Source organism: Lingula anatina, chromosome 3 (genome assembly GCF_051362555.1).
Source record: "Lingula anatina isolate TDL-2025a chromosome 3, LinAna3.0, whole genome shotgun sequence".
Classification (NCBI taxonomy): domain Eukaryota; kingdom Metazoa; phylum Brachiopoda; class Lingulata; order Lingulida; family Lingulidae; genus Lingula; species Lingula anatina.
This window is the reverse complement of record NC_141769.1, coordinates 21,973,065-21,992,280: the sequence shown is the minus strand read 5'-3', so window position 1 is coordinate 21,992,280 and position 19,216 is coordinate 21,973,065. Positions and strand designations below refer to the sequence as shown.

At 33.1% G+C, this 19,216-nt stretch overlaps 1 protein-coding gene across 7 annotated transcripts in view; it reads right to left on the bottom strand.

Moving 5' to 3' along the window:
* Positions 1 to 8,778: 8,778 nt before the first annotated feature.
* LOC106157409 (UDP-glucose:glycoprotein glucosyltransferase 1) overlaps positions 8,779 to 19,216 on the bottom strand; it is a 35,253-nt gene continuing 24,815 nt past the window's right edge. For all 7 annotated transcript variants that reach the window (XM_087008153.1, XM_087008152.1, XM_087008149.1 and 4 more), the window contains 2 exons: positions 16,167 to 16,326; positions 8,779 to 10,691 (listed from right to left, as the gene is read on the bottom strand). In XM_087008153.1, the coding sequence (XP_086864279.1) occupies positions 10,660 to 10,691; positions 16,167 to 16,326 (192 nt within the window). In that variant the 3' untranslated portion in view covers positions 8,779 to 10,659. The remainder of the gene's footprint in view (positions 10,692 to 16,166; positions 16,327 to 19,216) is intronic.

Here is a 19,216-nt window from a genome sequence, read left to right as displayed (position 1 = left end):
GGCACAGTAATGATAATTATTACAAACAAATAGAAGGACAAACAGACTTTCATAGTGATCAGAATAATGTGTAGACACAAACAGTAACAACACAAACATACACAGTGGTCAAAATTAATATAAACATGTACATTGATAATAGTAATGTGCACTGTAATTAGAATAAACACAAGGAAAAAGGGTGGAAACATAGCCATACACAGTAACCACAATATATACAAACACATTCAGTAGCAATAGTGAATAGACACAGCAAACAGAATATAAACAGAAACATAGTCATACATTGAAAACACCATCATTCAGCGCAGTAGTAATTTAAAGACAAAACTGACATACACATTACTAACAATAAATAAAAACACCAACAGTAATGACACAAACATGAACAGTAATGTTAATAAATACAAACAAACACAGTCACAATACAGACATAGACAGTGATCAGAATAAATTTTGACATGTACAGTGACAACGCAACCATGCACAGTAACCAGAATGAACACTAATTATATAATTAGGTGATAGCACAGTCATGCACAGTGATCAGTGATAGGGTGAAAACACAGACATACACAGTGATCACAATACATATACAAACACATATAATGACAATAGAGAATGGAAACAGCAATTGGAACATAAAAAGACACAAACTATGCTTACAGCAACAACACAAACATGAACAGTTATAATAATGATAAAGAAACATATAGAGAGTAAAAACTGACATAAACATTGCTCACAATAGAAACACCAACAGTAATGACACAAACATGAACAGTGATCAAAATAAATATTAACATGCACAGTTATAACAGTAACATGCTTCGTAATGAAAATGAGCAAAAGGAAAAAAGAGTGAAAACATAGCCGTACACAGTGATCACAATACATGGAAACACATACAGTGACAATACAGAATAGACACAGAGAACAGAATATAAAGAGACACATACACATACAGTGACAGTACCATCATGCAGAGTAATAGAAATGATTACAAACAAATACATTGACAAAACAGACATACACATTGCTCACAATAAATAGAAACACGAACAGTGACAACACAAATGTGAACAGTAATGTAAATAAATACAAACAAACACAGTCACAATACAGACATACACAGTGATCAGAATAAATTTTGACATGTATAGTGACAACACAACCATGCACAGTAACCAGAATGAACACTAATTAATTAGGTGATAGCACAGTCATACACAATGATCAGTGATGGGGTGAAAACAAAGACATACACAGTGATCACAATATATATACAAAAACATACAATGACAGTACAGCATGGAAACAGTGTTGACAATAAATACAAACATCAACAGTAACGACGCAAACATAAACAGTGATCATGATAAATACAAACACAAACAGTGACAAGACAATCATGCACAGTAATCAAAATAAATACAAACAAACACAGTCACAATACAGACATACACAGTGAACAGAATAAGTTGACATGTACAGTGACAACACAACCATATAAAGTAACAAAGTAACTGTTATAACAGTAACATGCATTGTAATGAAAATGAACACAAGGATGGAGTGATCACAATATATATACAAACACGTACAATGACAGCACTGAATAGAAACAGTGTTCACAATAAATACAAACAACAACAGTACCTACGCAAACACACACAGTGATCACAATAAATACAAACACAAACAGTGACATCATTATCATGCACAGTAATGAGAATTATTACAAACAAACAGAAGGACAAATAGACTTTCACAGTGATCAGAATTATGTGCAGACACAAACAGTAACAACACAAACATACACATTGATCTTAATAAATATTCACATGGACAATGATAACAGTAATGTGCACTGTTATGACAATGAACACAAGGGAAAAGAGTGCAAACATAGCCGTACACAGTCATCACAATATACACAAACACATTTAGTATCAATACAGAATAGACACAGAAAAAGAATATAAATAGACACATAGACATACATTGACAACACTCAGCATTGAGTGCTATAGTTATAATAATAAACAAAAAGAGGGACAAAACTGACATAAGCATTGCTAACAATTAATACAAACACCAACAGTAATGACACAAACATGAACAGTAATGTAAATAAATACAAACAAACACAGTCACAATACAGACATACACACATGACAATAGAAAATGGAAACAGCAATCGGAATATAAACAGCCACAATCTATGCTTGCAGCAACAACACAAACATGAACAGTTATAATAATGATTAAAAACATATAGAGAGAAAAAAACTGACATAAACATTGCTCTCAATAAATACAAACACCAACAGTAATGACACAAACAGGTACAGTGATCAAAATAAATATTAACATGTACAGTTATAACAGTAACATGCATCGTAATGAAAATGAACACAAGGAAAAAGAGTGAAAACATAGCCATACACAGTGATCACAATACATGGAAACACATACAGTGACAATACAGAATAGACACAGAGAACAGAATATAAACAGACACATAGACATACAGTGACAGTACTATCATGCAGAGTAATAGTAATGATTACAAACAAATACACTGACAAAATAGACGTACATAATGCTCACAATAAATACAAAAATGACCAGTGCCAACACAAACATGAACATTAATGTAAATAAATACAAACAAACACAGTCACAATACAGACATACACAGTGATCAGAATGAATTTTGACATGTACAGTGACAACACAACCATGTAGAGTAATCAGAATGAACACAAATTAATTGGATGATTACACAGTAATACACAGTGATCAGTGATGGAGTGAAAACAGAGACATACACAGTGATCACAATATATATACAAACACACACAATGACAGTACAGAATGGAAACAGTGTTGACAATAAATACAAATATCAACAGTAACAACGCAAACATATACAGTGATCACGATAAATACAAACACAAACAGTGACAACACAATCATGCACAGTAATGATAATTATTACAAACAAACAGAAGGACAAACAGACTTTCACAGTGATCAGAATTATGTGCAGACACAAACAGTAAGAACACAAACACATACAGTGATCACAATAAATAACAAGGCAGCAAAGCTGTCAAATGTACAGACAAAGAACAGAAAATAAAGATGCAAATAAGTGAAAAATTAAATTTTCACAAAAAACTGTTAAATTGCCAGAAAAATTTACCAAACAGACTGCGTTGCCTATTGAAGCTGTATGTTAGACCCATGTTTCTTTCCTGTAAGTTTGAGAACAGTAAGTGACATGATTTCCCTTAAATGGTCATCATAGGAGCAGTGCCCAAAATAGGGGTTTCTTCAAATTTTGATGCAACATTACATAATGTTTAACAGCATAATGACAATCAAATGTTATTAATAAAATATTAGTAACATGGACATTCAGAAAATGTGACAAGCAAAAGTCTTCAAGATCATGGAACTTTAAAGTCACACCTTGAAAATGCCAATATGTGAAAAATTACATTTTCACAAAAAACTGTTTAACTAAAAAAAAAAAAAAAAAAAAAAAAAAAAAAAAAAAAAAAAAAACAGACTGCATTGCCTACTGAAGCTGTATTTTAGTCCCATGTTTCTATCCTGTAAGTTTGAAAACAGTAAGTGACATGATTTTCCTTAAATGGTCATCATGGAAGCAGTGCCCAAAATGGGGGTTTCTTCAAATTTTGATGCAATATTACATAATGTTTAACAGCTTAATGACCATCAATTTTTAATTATAAAATATTTGTATCACAGATATTCAGAAAATGTGACTAGCAAAGGTCTTCAGGCCCATGGAACTTCAAAGTCACGCCTTGATAATGCCAAAATGTAAACAAGACAGCACTGTTCTGAAATGGGTTTATTTCTATTTTTAACTCTTTTTTAACATAAAACAAAATAAACATTTTACTGCCATTTTTATATGTCCAACTAAGAAAATTGATGAGATGGGAAAAGTATCAATAGAACAGTGTTAAATGTCCAATTTCCTCCATTCTGAGATTCTGAACATAGTGGATGATTGAATCTGACAAACTGCAATGATATGAGTTTATTTCCATTTTTGACACTTTATTACACAATACATGATAACAAGTTTACCATGTTTTTGACATAATCAACTAACAATGTTGTAAAGATGCAGGAAATATCAAACAAACACTTTTAGGCATCTTATTAGTTAAATAATGAGACTGTTAACATGCCTAATAATTGAATCTGAGGAAATGTGAAAAAACAGTATAACTTCTTAAGTAATGGCCCGATTATACTTATTTTCGAACTCAACCTGCGTTTTAGTAAGATTGACCACTCCTGTGAGTATAATTACAATTGGCCAATCTTATATTGTGTTATCAGTGTTGCATTTATATTGAAAATAGTGAAAAAACAGCATAAATTCCCTAAAAGTGACCCGATCATGCTGATTTTCGAACTTGACCTGCGTATTATGAATATTCATCAGTTCTGTAAGTTTCAAGTCAAAAGGTAAAATGGTTTTCCACTTAACGTGTTATCGGTGCTGCATATATGCTGAAAAAAGTGAAAAAACAGCATAAATTCCCTAAAAGTAACCCGATCATGCTGATTTTCGAACTTGACCTGCGTATTATGAATATTCATCAGTTCTGTAAGTTTCAAGTCAAAAGGTAAAATGGTTTTCCACTTATCGAGTTATCGGTGCTGCATACATGCTGAAAAAAGTGAAAAACCAGCATAAATTCCCTAAAAGTAACCCGATCATGCTGATTTTCGAACTTGACCTGCGTATTATGAATATTCATCAGTTCTGTAAGTTTCAAGTCAAAAGGTAAAATGGTTTTCCACTTATCGTGTTATCGGTGCTGCATATATGCTGAAAAAAGTGAAAAAACAGCATAAATTACCTAAAAGTGACCCGATCATGCTGATTTTCGAACTTGACCTGCGTATTATGAATATTCATCAGTTCTGCAAGTTTCAAGTCAAAAGGTAAAATGGTTTTCCACTTATCGAGTTATCGGTAAAAGTGCACGGCGACGGCGACGACGGCGACGACAGCGACGACGGCGACGACAGACGCAGATGATGGCTATATGTACAGACACATCTGTGTCTGTACATAAAAACACAAACAGTGACAACAAAACCATGCACAGTAATCAAAATAAATAGAAACAAACACAGTCACACTACAGACATACTCAGTGATCAGAATAAGTTGACATGTACAGTGACAACACTACCATATAAAGTAACAAAGCAACTGTTATAACAGTATCATGCATCGTAATGAAAAAGAACACAAGGAAAAAGTGATCACAATATATATATACAAACATGTACAATGACAGTACAGAATGGAAACAGTGTTCACAATATATACAAACATAAACAGTAACTACGCAAACACATACAGTAATCACAATAAATACAAACACAAACAGTGACAACATTAACATGCACAGTAATGATATATATTACAAACAAACAGAAGGACAAATAGATTTTCCCAGTGATCAGAATTATGTGCAGACATAAACAGTAAGAACACAAACATACACAGTGATCAAAATAAATATTAACATGAACAGTGATAACAGTAATGTGCACTGTTATGACAATGAACACAATGGAAAAGAGTGCAAACATAGCCGTACACAGTCATCACAATATATACAAACACATTTAGTATCAATACAGAATAGACACAGAAAAAAGAATATAAATAGACACATAGACATACATTGACAACACTCAGCATTGAGTGCTATAGTTATAATGATAAACAAATAGAGGGACAAAACTGACATACACATTGCTAATAATAAATACAAACACCAACAATAATAACACAAACATACACAGTGATCACAATAAAAACAAACGCAAACAATGACAACACAAACATGAACAGCAATGATAATGATTACAAACGAATGGAAAAACAAACAGTCTAAAACAGTGATCAGAATTATATGCAGACACAAATAGTAACAAGGCAAACATAAACATAGACAGAAACATACAGTTCTCAAAATAAATATAAACATGTACATTGATAATAGTAATGTGCACTGTAATTAGAATATTAATTGTGAGCAATGTTTATGTCATTTTTTTTCTCTCAGAACAGAATATAAATAGACAGATAGTCACACATTGACAACACCATCATTGCACAATAGTAATGTTTATAAAGAAATAGAGTTCAAAATCTGACATACACATTGCTTACAATAAATACAAACACCAACAGTAATGACACAAACATGAACGGTAATTTAAATGAATGCAAACAAACACAGTCACAATATAGACATAAACAGAGATCAGAATAAATTTTGACATATACAGTGACAACACAACCATGCACAGTAACCAGAATGAACACTATTTAATTAGGTGATAGCACAGACATACACAGTGATCAATGGAGTGAAAATACAAACATACAACGTTGTCATTATATATATACATACAAACACAGACAATGACAAAACAGAATGGAAACAGCAATCAGGGTATAAACAGACACATAAGCTATGCTTACAGCAACAACACCAACATGCACATTTATAATAATGATTAAAAACATACAGACTGAAAAAACTGACATACACATTGCTCACAATAAATATAATCACAAAGAGTGACAACACTAACATTCACATTAATCAAATCAATTATGTGCAGACACAAACAATTACGACATAATCATACAGTGATCAAAATAAATATTAACATGTGAAGTGACAAGAGTAACATGCACCGTAATGAGAATGAACACAAGGAAAAAGAGTGAAAACACAGCCATACACAGTCATCACAATATAGACAAACACATTCAGAAAATACAGTATAGACACAGCAAACAGAATACATGTGTAAACAGACACATAGACATTCATTGACAGCATGATCATTCAGCGCAATAGTAATTTTTACAAACAAATAGAGTGACTAAACTGAGATACACATTGCTCACAATAAATACAAACACCAACAGTAATGACACAATCATGAAATATTAACTGTTCTTTCAGCAACAACACCAGCATGCACAGTTATAATAATGATTAAAAACATATAGACTGACAAAACTGACATAAACATTGCTCACAATAAATGCAAACACACAGTAATGATAATCATTACAAACAAACACAGTCACAATTCAGACATACACAGTGATCACAATAAATTTTGACATGTACAATGACAACACAACCATGCACAGAATGAATACTATAGTACTATAGTACTGTGGTTCGATCTATCTGACAAGGGATTCTTGCTAAATTGCAAACAACCAGGCCGCTTAAACATTTAAGATGTCTGGCACGCCTACTAAAGCTACTAAACAATAATGAGTTACCCCCCTAGCAGCTTCAGTAGATGTGACAGAAATCTAAGCGGCCTAGGTTCATTTAGTGAGAAAACCCTTGGGGATGGATTGATCCTGTTAGATCGATCTAGGTATGGGAACCCAGTCAAGATGAATACAAACACAGTCACAGTGATCAGAATATATGCAAACACACTGTTATGTGTTTGTTTATATTCTTATTACTGTATACACCCATATTGCCACTTTATGTGTCTCAATATTTTTAATTGCTCTGTTTATATTTGGCACACAGAATTATATACTTGCCTTTATGAATGTGATGTAAAGCTGGATGGTAAATGAATAAGTGTGTTGGTTTGTGTACTGCATTGTACCACACACACAGCACTTCAAGGCACTTGCTCTGATGCCATTGCTCTTAGTTCTTCAGATTTGTAGATATGAGACCGATCAAGCACTTGTGTTAGATTTACTGCTTTACTATAAATCAACCATTACATATCCAGGTGGTCATGAAAATTTAGAAAAATTAGCTAGCCTTGATCAATTAACCAGATGAAAAGAATATGAAAACAAATAACTTTCCCATAGTGTCTCAGCAGTTGTATTATTCTTGGCTTTCAGTTAATGCAACTGCTCATAATGCAGTGACAATTGCTTAAATGCCAGCTAAAGAATTTAATAGGCAAGGGTTAGCCTGGTTTTTAACCCCTCAGGTGAGAAAAGTGAGGGGACTTGGTTGAGAGTTTGGGAATGCATATTATGAAGACAGCTAAATCTTGGTGCGTATAAAGGGGATGGTCTTTTAAAATCGAATGCAGCCCATTTTTTAAAAATATAAATAACTATCTTTTCCAAAATCACAATGATTGACTTGTTTGAATCATGTCTCTTACTCATTCTCTTTGTTATCTCATAGAATTTTAACAATACATTTGCAAGATCTCCTCCTCTTCTGTCTTTTCGAAATCCATTAAAATTTATATGAATCGTAACGATCTCTTTTTTTGAACAACATTTAATTCCTTCAAAATTTTTTCCTGTCCCCCTTAAACAAAGTGGTCCGAGCAGTGCTTCTCTGGCCTCAGGGAGAGAGGGGAACAGTGGGTTCTCTAATTCAAGATCACTTTTTTCAGGTCTGCAAAAGTCAATTGTTTTATTATATAATTTAAAACCTAAATGTCAATGTCCTCCAAGACAACATCAAAGTAGCAGCTTTGCTATCATCCACCATGTTGCTATCCCATTTGTTCTCTTTACTTTGAACATTCAAACCATGGATTACCTCAGATTTCCACGAATCAGATTGTACTTCATGCTAATTGTAAAGAATTTTTAATTGGTAATACACAATATTTTGGAAAATAATTGAAAATGCATAATTAAAATTCACAATCAAAAAATCAACAAAATCACAATAATATTAAATTTCTTTTATTCTCATGCTTCACATTTTTTTCATAATCGCCAATAGTTTCATAATAGTTATCACGTGTAAGTGTGCAACACAAATATACTCCCCTTATTTTCTACCTTACATTTGTTACATATTAACTTTGGATAAACAACAGAAGCTGCATATGTAAGCCTTTCAAAATTTTTCTTCTTTTATTCAGTACGCATATTTTGTTTGTTGTCAAGTTTCTAAATATACTGAGCTTTGTCAATGTGATCAGTGGAACAGCTATTTTACTCTTCACTGAAAATACAGGCATAACTGGCATTATTATTATTATTGTTACCATAACATTACACAGGCTTTCCATAGCTTTCAGAAGTTTTTGGTTGGTATTTTTTAATGTCACATTATAGGCATATATATAAATATCATTAAATAGTCTGGTAACAATCTTTTGTTCACAGTTTTATGGCAATAGCTGTACGTAACATTAAGTTGCACATGCTGTAAAGGAGATACACCTCCCTCCTGAGTTTAACCAGCATAGCACCAGTCATATGTACACTAAAAATTGCCAGAGATACAGCTGTATATATGTGCTTTAAGAGATGGAAAGGAATTAAGACACAGATATAATGCACTCAGCCTCCATTTAGCTGATTTTACTACATAACAGCCAGGCTCATAGTTGTCAATTTCTCAAAACATACTGGTACAGCTGTGTGGCTAAAATAACCGATGTGAAAAAAGCCTATAAAAAAAGTCAAAAGTCAAGCCCATGAACAAAATCTGAATCTCCACATTCTACTTCCTACATATCAGTTACACATGTTACCTCTATTTTTATTTCAGAGATATTCAACACCATTTACTAGCAATATTTTATCTGACTTTTTCACTATAATGATATTACAACACAATGCTGTGGAACTTAGAATAAAAGACAAATGGCACCAAATATCACTTCTCTAGAACTTATTGCTGTTACCATAATCTCAATTTTTTTCCTCAACACATAAGAAACAAGATTTCAGGGCTAATAGTGATAATAATAACACAATTGCCATAAAAAATAAGTGGTTGGTTTAAGAATGTTCAATGGATCTCTAGCTCACACAGAGGGGGTACAACAAAAATGAAGTTCAAATATAATTATTTTCCTAAACATGTTAACATTATACATAACAAAGCTGATCAAATCAGACCTAACCTGAAAGACTGAATAAAGGGGTGTAGATATATTTTTCAATGAGTATGAGCAACGTAATAGCTAAAGGGAGACAGAGACTAAGCCCTGATATCACTGTCACCATTAGTATCCTTTAAACTAATATAAATATCATATGAACCTCATATATAATGCACATCTACAATGTAACAGCTGCCTATCTAGCCAACATTTTGACTACATTAGTATCCTTTAAACTAATATAAATATCATATGAACCTCATAATGCACACCTACAATGTAACAGCTGCCTATCTAGCCAACATTTTGAAAAAGAAACAAAATTGTTTTGGACCTCATATTACTGCCTATGTCACAAACCTGCCACCACTAACAATACTACAAATTACAAACTTCCATCTTGGAATTCAAACTGATGGATGAATTGCATAAAGACAGCAATTATAACATCTAATCTGCAATGTATGTTTTTTTTCGTTTCAAGAATTAAAATTTTGTAATATGTGTATGTTTGAAAACTGCATATTTATTGTATATTCATATTAGTATATAGTTAATCTATGACCCCATTCCCATATATTTTAGATCCATCTATCCCTTTGGAGAGTCTCACTAGATTACTGTCAGCTTAGCCGGCTTAAGCGTCTGTCCCGCCTACTAAAAGCTGTAAGGGGGCAATTAACTATGAGCTTAACTAGTGACAGGCTAGTATCACAGCTCATCTCTTGGTTGTGTACTGGTTTCTGGAAAGACAACAAAAACAGAGCTAAGCAACTTGTAGTAAATTTATTGAATATTAACTATACCACTTGGAATACAATTGCCAATTGCAACTTGAGCATGACACAATTACATAATACTTATGGCTTTATTTTGCAATTTCAATATGCATTTTGTGGACAACTGATAAAAATGAATGTGCATGGGACAAAATATGTACAAAGTATAGCCGTTCCACGTTTCCTTTATTTGATATAAATCAACCAGGTTTGAAAATGTTACTAAAATGTCCTCAATAAAAAAATAAAGAAAGCTGATAGCATGTCTGGAGGCTTTAGGATAGTAGTTGAGTAATGACAGGACAATAAATTATAATAAAAAGTGATTGGAATTATGTTTGAATACAGTTTTATAATGAATGAATACGGTAGTGTGCCAATGAGACTACTTTAAAAATAACATCATTTTGATCGAATAAATTGAAATACAGCAATAAAAATCTTGGTAAAATATGAACTGTTCAGGCCATTCAACTTACCAAAAATATTGCACTTTACCTGAAGTGCTGCTCACTTACACTTCTTATCTAGTTTAACAGACTTGAAAGCTATAACTTTTACTAACACACTACACTGTTTATCATCAATGAATGACAGTAAAAAGCCTCTGTACATTTCAACTTTTCTTTTTACACGTGACCCCTTTAGTCTGGTGGGAAGGAGGGGTTCACGTGCAACCCCGTGAAAAACAGTGGATACCTATATTTTCTTAACCCTTGATGACTAAATTTTTGATTTTTAGATGTTCCCAGAGTGAAAAAATGTCCCATGGGGTTTTAATTTAATGATATGTAACACCCTGTGGCTCAAATAACCACATTTGAAATAATGGGGGTAGGGGAAGAAAATTATCTATAATGTGCAATTTAAATAAGATATAAGAATGGTTTATATATTTTTATCTAGGTAAAGGGTTGCTCTAAAAATACAAGTAATAAAAGTTATGTAATACTGAACCATGTCTAAGTAAAATGGTATCAAAGGTCAAATGAGGTCAAATTTGAGAAATTTTCAGAAAAATAAAGCAATAAAGTTCATCTGTATAGAGAATGTGAGCCAACAACATACTTTTAAGGGTATATTTGATAAATCCCATCTATATTACAAATGTTTAATGGTCATTTGTGACTTAGTTTTACAGTTTGTGAGAATTATGATGGATATGATTAGCGTATGGGAGTATCAGTTAAATTTCAGATCAGTGGGGGTAGGGGAAGAAAATCACTCATAACTTGAAATTAAAGTAAGATATAACAATGATTTATATATCATTGTATAGCTAAAGGCTTGTTCTAAAAACATAAATAATAAAAATTATGTAATGCTAAACCATAATGGAGTAAATGGGGTCAAAGGTCAAATGAACTCAAATTTGAGAAATTTTCAGGAAAATAAGCCAACATAGTTTACTTATTTAGAGGATTAGAGCCCACAGTACATTTTAGAGTGTTTTGTGTAAGTTCCATCAATTAAGCAAATGCAAAATGGTCTATTGGTATTTAATTTTACAGTTTGTGGAAATTATAATGGATTAGGATAGGATTGATTAACATATGGGTACTGACACTATCAGTTCAATTTCAGAACAATGGGGGTAGGGGAAGAAAATCACCCATAATCTAAAATTTAAGTTATATATAACAATGATTTGTATATCATTGCATATCTAAAGCATTGCTCTAAACATAAAAGTAATAAAGGTTATGTAATACTGAACCATCTCAAAGTAAAAGGGGGTCAAATGAGGTCAAATTTGAGAAATTTTCAGAAAAATAAAGCAATGAAGTTTATCTGTATAGAGAATGTGAGCTAACAATATACTTTCTAGTGTATGTTTGGTAAATCCTATCTATATGACAATGCTTAACGGTTATTTGTAACTTAATTTTACATTTTGTCATAATTATGATGGATATGATTAGCGAATGGGAGTATCAGTTAAGTTTCAGATCAGAGGGGCTAGGGGAAGAAAATCAATCATAACTTGAAATTTAAGTAACAATGATTCAAATATCATTGCATAGCTAAGGAGTTCCTCTAAACACATATTAAGTAATTAAAATTATGTAATACTAAACAATTATGGAGTAAAATGGGGTCAAAGGTCAAATAAGGTCAAATTTGAGGAGTTTTCAGAAAAATAAAGCAATAGAGTTTATTTATTTAGAGGGTTAGAGCTCACAGTATATTTTTGGAGTATGTTGTGCAAATCCCATCTTTATAGCAAATGTTTTATAATTTTTTAAGACTTAATTTTACATTTTCTGAGATTTATCAATATGGTGGGGGAGGGGGGGGGGTGTAGTTCAATTGCCGAAAATGGGGGTAGGGGAAACAAAATCATTAATAGTATAGGATTTAATTAAGATATAACATTGATTATATATCACTGTGTTGATAAAAGAGAGCTCTAAACATTTAAGGAATAAAAATTGAATCATGGCTAAGTTAAAAGAGATCAAATGTTAAATAAGGTCAAAATTGAGACATCATCAGGAAAGTAAAATAGAGGTCAAATTTGAGTCATTTTCTGGAAAAAAAACAATAATTATTTTACAGAGAACTTGAACTTAGATTATGTTTCTTTAGGGTAAGTTGTCTGTTTCAATTATTTCATGGGAATTGATTTTAAAGTTTGTTAAATTTAAAATGCAACTCTTACAGCAGAGGGGTTCAGCATAATTGCCAAAAATTGGGGCTAGGGAAAAAATCTGTTCATAGTAGGGAATTTTTAAGTAAGATGTAGCTATGATTTATGTATCATTCTGAAGCTGAAGGGTTGTTCAAAATACATCAGAAATAATTGTTATATAACAGGCCCGTAGTCAGCAATTTCAAAAGGGGGTTCTTTTTCTGAAAAAGTGGACCTTTTTCCATAAAAACTTCATGAACCTGGATCAAATTTTACCCAGAGTGAACCTTTTGCCAGCTTTTCTTTCAATTTCCCACCAAAAGGGGCGGTTCTTTCAAACCGCCCCAAACCCCCCTGGCTACGGGCCTGTATAAAATTGAGACATGGTGAGGCTTAATGGGGTCCAAGATCAAACTAGGTAAATTTGTAGGCATTTCTAGGAATATAAACCAATAAAATTTATATTATTTATACTTGACTTGAACCTAAAATATGTTTTTTAGACACATGTCCGTCCCTATTACAAGGACTTGATGGAATATTTGGATTTTTTACAATAAGTGAGTACTGCAGATGGGATCAATTGCATAAAAAATGGAGACAGGGAAAGGACACCCTTCATAGTAGGGAATTTAATTAAGATTTACCTTAGATATATCACTGTGCAGCCAAAATGTTGCACATAACATATAAATAACACATTTTATGTAAAAGTGAATCATATATATATATATATATATATATATATATATATATATATATATATATATATATATATATATATATATATATATATATTGGTTAAGTTCATATGTATTACAATGATTTGATGGGGGTATTAGAGTTTGTTTTACAGTAGGTGAGATATAAAACCTATACAAGCTATGCAGATGGGTTTAATTCAATTGTCGAAAAAAAACAGGTGTAGGGGAGAAAAATCCATATCATTTGATATTTACATTATTTAAATGTTTAGAGGGACCATTCAGCAACACAATGATATATAAACTATAGTTATATCTTACTTAATCCCCTTACTATTAATGATTTCCTTCTCCTAGCTGCCCCCATTTGTGGGCAATTGAACTGAGATCCCCCTACAGTACATATACTAATAAGTTGTATCATTCATAAATATCAGAAACTCTAAAATAAAGTATTTAAACTCCATGAAATTTTTGTAACAAAAATTTAATTTATCAAAGATATCCAAAAATCCTAATTTGAACTCATGTTCTCTGAATAAAGAAACTTGACTGCTTCAAGTATGAGACCTCATTTGCCAGTTGCCCCCGTTTTACACAGACATCATTCAATTTTACATAATATTTGCAATTAAAATGTTTAGAACAACCCTTCAGGTATATAAGGATATACAAATCACAGTCATACCTTACTTAGAATACCTCCTATGAGTGATGTCCTTTCCCTGCCCCCACTTTATGGCAATTTAACTGAACACTTCAGAAGTACTGGTATCAGACATAGATCTAAATGCTGTAAAATGAATTCCCAAAACCCTGTTAAATAACTAAGATTTAAACTGTATTTACCAATCATACTCTAAAGAAACATTTTCTATGTTCACATTTTCTATATAAAATATTACTTTATTTTTCTGAAATTTTCTCAAATTTGACCTTATTCGTCCTTTGACCCCCTTTTACTTTGAGATAGTTCAGTATTACATAATTTTTTATTACTTTTATGTTTAGAGCAATCCTTTAGCTATGCAATGATATACAAATCATTGTTATATATTACTTAAATTTCAGGTTATGCGTGATTTTCTTCCCCTACCCCCATTGATCTGAAATTGAACTGATAGTATCCGTACCCATATGTTAATCATATCTATCATAATTTCTACAAACTGTAAAATTAAGTCTCAATAGATCATAAAACATTTGCTATATAAATGGGACTTACACAAAACACTCTAAAATGTACTGTGGGTTCTAATCCTCTAAATAAGTAAACTATATTGGCTTATTTTCCTGAAAATTTCTCAAATTTGACCTCATTTGACCTTTGACCCCATTTACTCCATTATGGTTTAGCATTACATAATTTTTATTATTTATGTTTTTAGAACAAGCCTTTAGCTATACAATGATATATAAATCATTGTTATATCTTACTTAAATTTCAAGTTATGAGTGATTTTCTTCCCCTACCCCCACTGATCTGAAATTTAACTGATACTCCCATACGCTAATCATATCCATCATAATTCTCACAAACTGTAAAACTAAGTCACAAATGACCATTAAACATTTGTAATATAGATGGGATTTATCAAATATACCCTTAAAAGTATGTTGTTGGCTCACATTCTCTATACAGATGTCCTTTATTGCTTTATTTTTCTGAAAATTTCTCAAATTTGACCTCATTTGACCTTTGATACCATTTTACTTAGACATGGTTCAGTATTACATAACTTTTATTACTTGTATTTTTAGAGCAACCCTTTACCTAGATAAAAATATATAAACCATTCTTATATCTTATTTAAATTGCACATTATAGATAATTTTCTTCCCCTACCCCCATTATTTCAAATGTGGTTATTTGAGCCACAGGGTGTTACATATCATTAAATTAAAACCCCATGGGACATTTTTTCACTCTGGGAACATCTAAAAATCAAAAATTTAGTCATCAAGGGTTAAGAAAATATAGGTATCCACTGTTTTTCACGGGGTGCACGTGAACCCCTCCTTCCCACCAGACTACTTTTTGAGGTGCATTAACTGCTTTTTGAGGAATTCAAGCAAGATGTCAGCATTCAAAATCTCACTGACCTTGTGCTTCACTGTGGTCAGCACTTAGTGAACTTAGTGTGGGTTTATTTCTGGTAAAGTTTTCAAATATCCTCCTTGCTTCATTGTCATATTCTTCCCACTCAGCTACTATTCTCTTAGCTTCATTCAGCTTATGTTCTTTGGTCTGCGGGTTATTACACTGGAGTAAACAAAAGGTGAAATATAATCCCCACTCAAGTTACAAGTTACATTTCTTACAAAATAAAATAAAAATGAAATAGTGACTTCGTTTTTAGCATCAGGTTTCAAAAGTTAAATATGCTCCAGAACTTTGCATTAAACTGAAACATTCAAGTAGTCACAACCTCATGACAAGGCAGCAAAGCTGTCAAATGTACAGACAAAAAAAAAAAAAAAAAAAAAAAAAACCAGAAAATAAAGATGCAAAAATAGGTAATTCTATCAATTTTGATGCAATAATAAATAATGCTTATAATAGCACAGGTCGGTCAACACTGAATTTTAATCATGCACAACAGGTAACATGGTCAATAACAGGAGCGGATCCAGAGATATTTTCTGACAGTATTCCAAAGTATCTTTTTTATCCATCCTCCATTTTTGATGGTCTTCCAACAGAAAAAAATACATACCCCAATGTAAACCCAGAAGATGGTCTCAATCCATCCCTTCAATAAGATTACAGTTTCAGGACCATGAGTTCAAATTCACATAATGAAAGTCTCAATATTTAAAAAATGATGACAGTGCACAAAATAATATTAATATAATATAATTATAATATTGCTCAGAAGTTACAGATATTCAAATTTCATGAAACAATGTCATTTTTGACCAGAAGTGCTCGCACTAAAATGCAGTACGGTAAAGTCTGGAAAATTTCGTCACTTAAAAATTAATTAATATTTTTAATTGTGTAAATCCGACTAATTTTTCAAAATTACCTCTCCCCGACTCCTGGGTATGACGAAATTTTCAAAAATCCGGCCTTTGGGCTTTTATCCTTGGCTACTGTTATCTTTGACCCTCCTATATGGTGGGATATTTATTACTACTTCCTAAGTCATTTTCTGGTGGTAAATAATAATCTATTTATTAGTGCATCTCGATTAAGTTATATTTAACTTACTGTACCCGAAAACATGTCGAGAATTATTTTCTCGGTAAGAAACATTCCTCCTGATAGAGGAGAAGGATCAAGATAAGCCTAATTGCAACCTTGCACTTGGGAACGTTTGTTGCATGCAGGGCTTTGCCCAGGATTGAGTGTCAGGCCTTCTAAAATTACCATCTGTAACTTCCTAAAAATTTACAGGGAGTTAAAATAATGATCTCCCGTTGACGATCTTCCGCAATGTAAGTTCCTTGAACTAATATGAAAACTGCATTTTATTATTGCTTACTTCGCGAACAATCACCCGATGAAGATGTGAAAATTGCCATTTCGTCTAGCAAGGATCGCGAACGATCTCCCTTTGATATGATCTTACGCGAACAAAGTCCTGAGAATATTACGCTAACGATTCTCCGCCGAAGATATACCGTGAGCAGGGCAGGGGGCGGATTAACGATAAAATGAAAATGAATATTTCAAAAAAATCCAAAGTGCGTGTGTGTTTGGGGGGGGGGGGGGGAGGGGTTTAAATAATCATCTCCCGCTGACGATCTTCCGCGAACGAAGTTCCCTAAATCCCTTGAACTAATATGAAAATTGCATTTCATTCTTGCTTACATCGCGGACGATCTCCCAATGATGATATGAAAACTGTATTTTCGTCTCGCTCGGATCGCGAACAATCTCCCTCTGACGATCTTACGCGAACAAAGTCTTGACGATATTACGCGAACGATTCTCCGCTGAAGATATGCTGTGAGCGGGGGAAGGGGGGATTAAAGATAAAATGAAAAATATATATTATTTATAAAGTTCAAAGGGGGAGGGGGGGGTTAAAATAATGATCTCCTGCTGACGATCTTCCACGAACAAAGTTCCCTTGAACAAATATGAAAAGTGCATTTTATTCTCGCTTACATCGCGAAGGATCTCCCGCTGAAGATCTTATGCCAACGGAGTCCGCTACAAATATGAAAATTACCTTCTCGTCTCGTTTGGATCGCGAACGATCTGTTGACGATATTACGCGAACGATTCTCCCCTGAAGATATGAAAATTGCCATCTCATCCCATTCGCATTGCGAACGATCTCCATGTACGAGCCAGGTAATCGTTAAATGGTCCTAAATTGAACATGGACATGAATAGAAGTGACGGGTACATTTCACTTCGAGATAATATCTTGATTTTTTCATTGTGTCTTCCTCATTTAGGACAGCCGCCGATAACAATAACGGCGTTACAAATGACAAAGCCGCGGCCTGTGACTTCTATTTGCCGGCTTGATAACGCACCTTAAGCCAGGTAATAGTAATGCAACTAAAGACAAAAGGCCGACGTTCCCGCAATTGAGAACGGGAATTCACATCTAAACCATCTATATTGTGAGTAACCGCTCGCAGGGGTGCACTATTGTTCCTATCTCCCATTGAGAGTGTTATCGGCAATGATATCCTGATCTTATCGTTGTCTTGAATCAACTGACGCATTACCTTCATGTTTGGGCTGGACAACGCGGCCATATTTGGTGACGAAATTTTCAAAAATTATCGAGAACCTCATTTTCAAGGTCGACGAAGTTTTCAAAGGGAAAAAAATTACGTCGGCGGAAAATCGTCTGCCGACGAAATTTTCAAGAACGACGAAATTTTTAAGACTTTACCGTAGTATCGAAGTAGCAAAGAAGCATTAATGCAGTAGTGGTGTGGAGCATATTTGCAGTAGAAATGCAGTATAGCCTACTGCGATGCTACTCCAAAAAGTACATAGGTTTGTACAGAGAGGAGCATTAATGCAGTAGATTAGCAGCATGATAGAAGCATGTTTCAAATATGCTAACTAGCTCCCAAATCGAAGCAGATTTGAGACATGTTTGCAGTATGATTGCAGTAGTCTACTGCGCTGGAGTATCTACTGCGTTTTCGTGCGGGTTGTCTGCCTCGTCAAGCCTTAA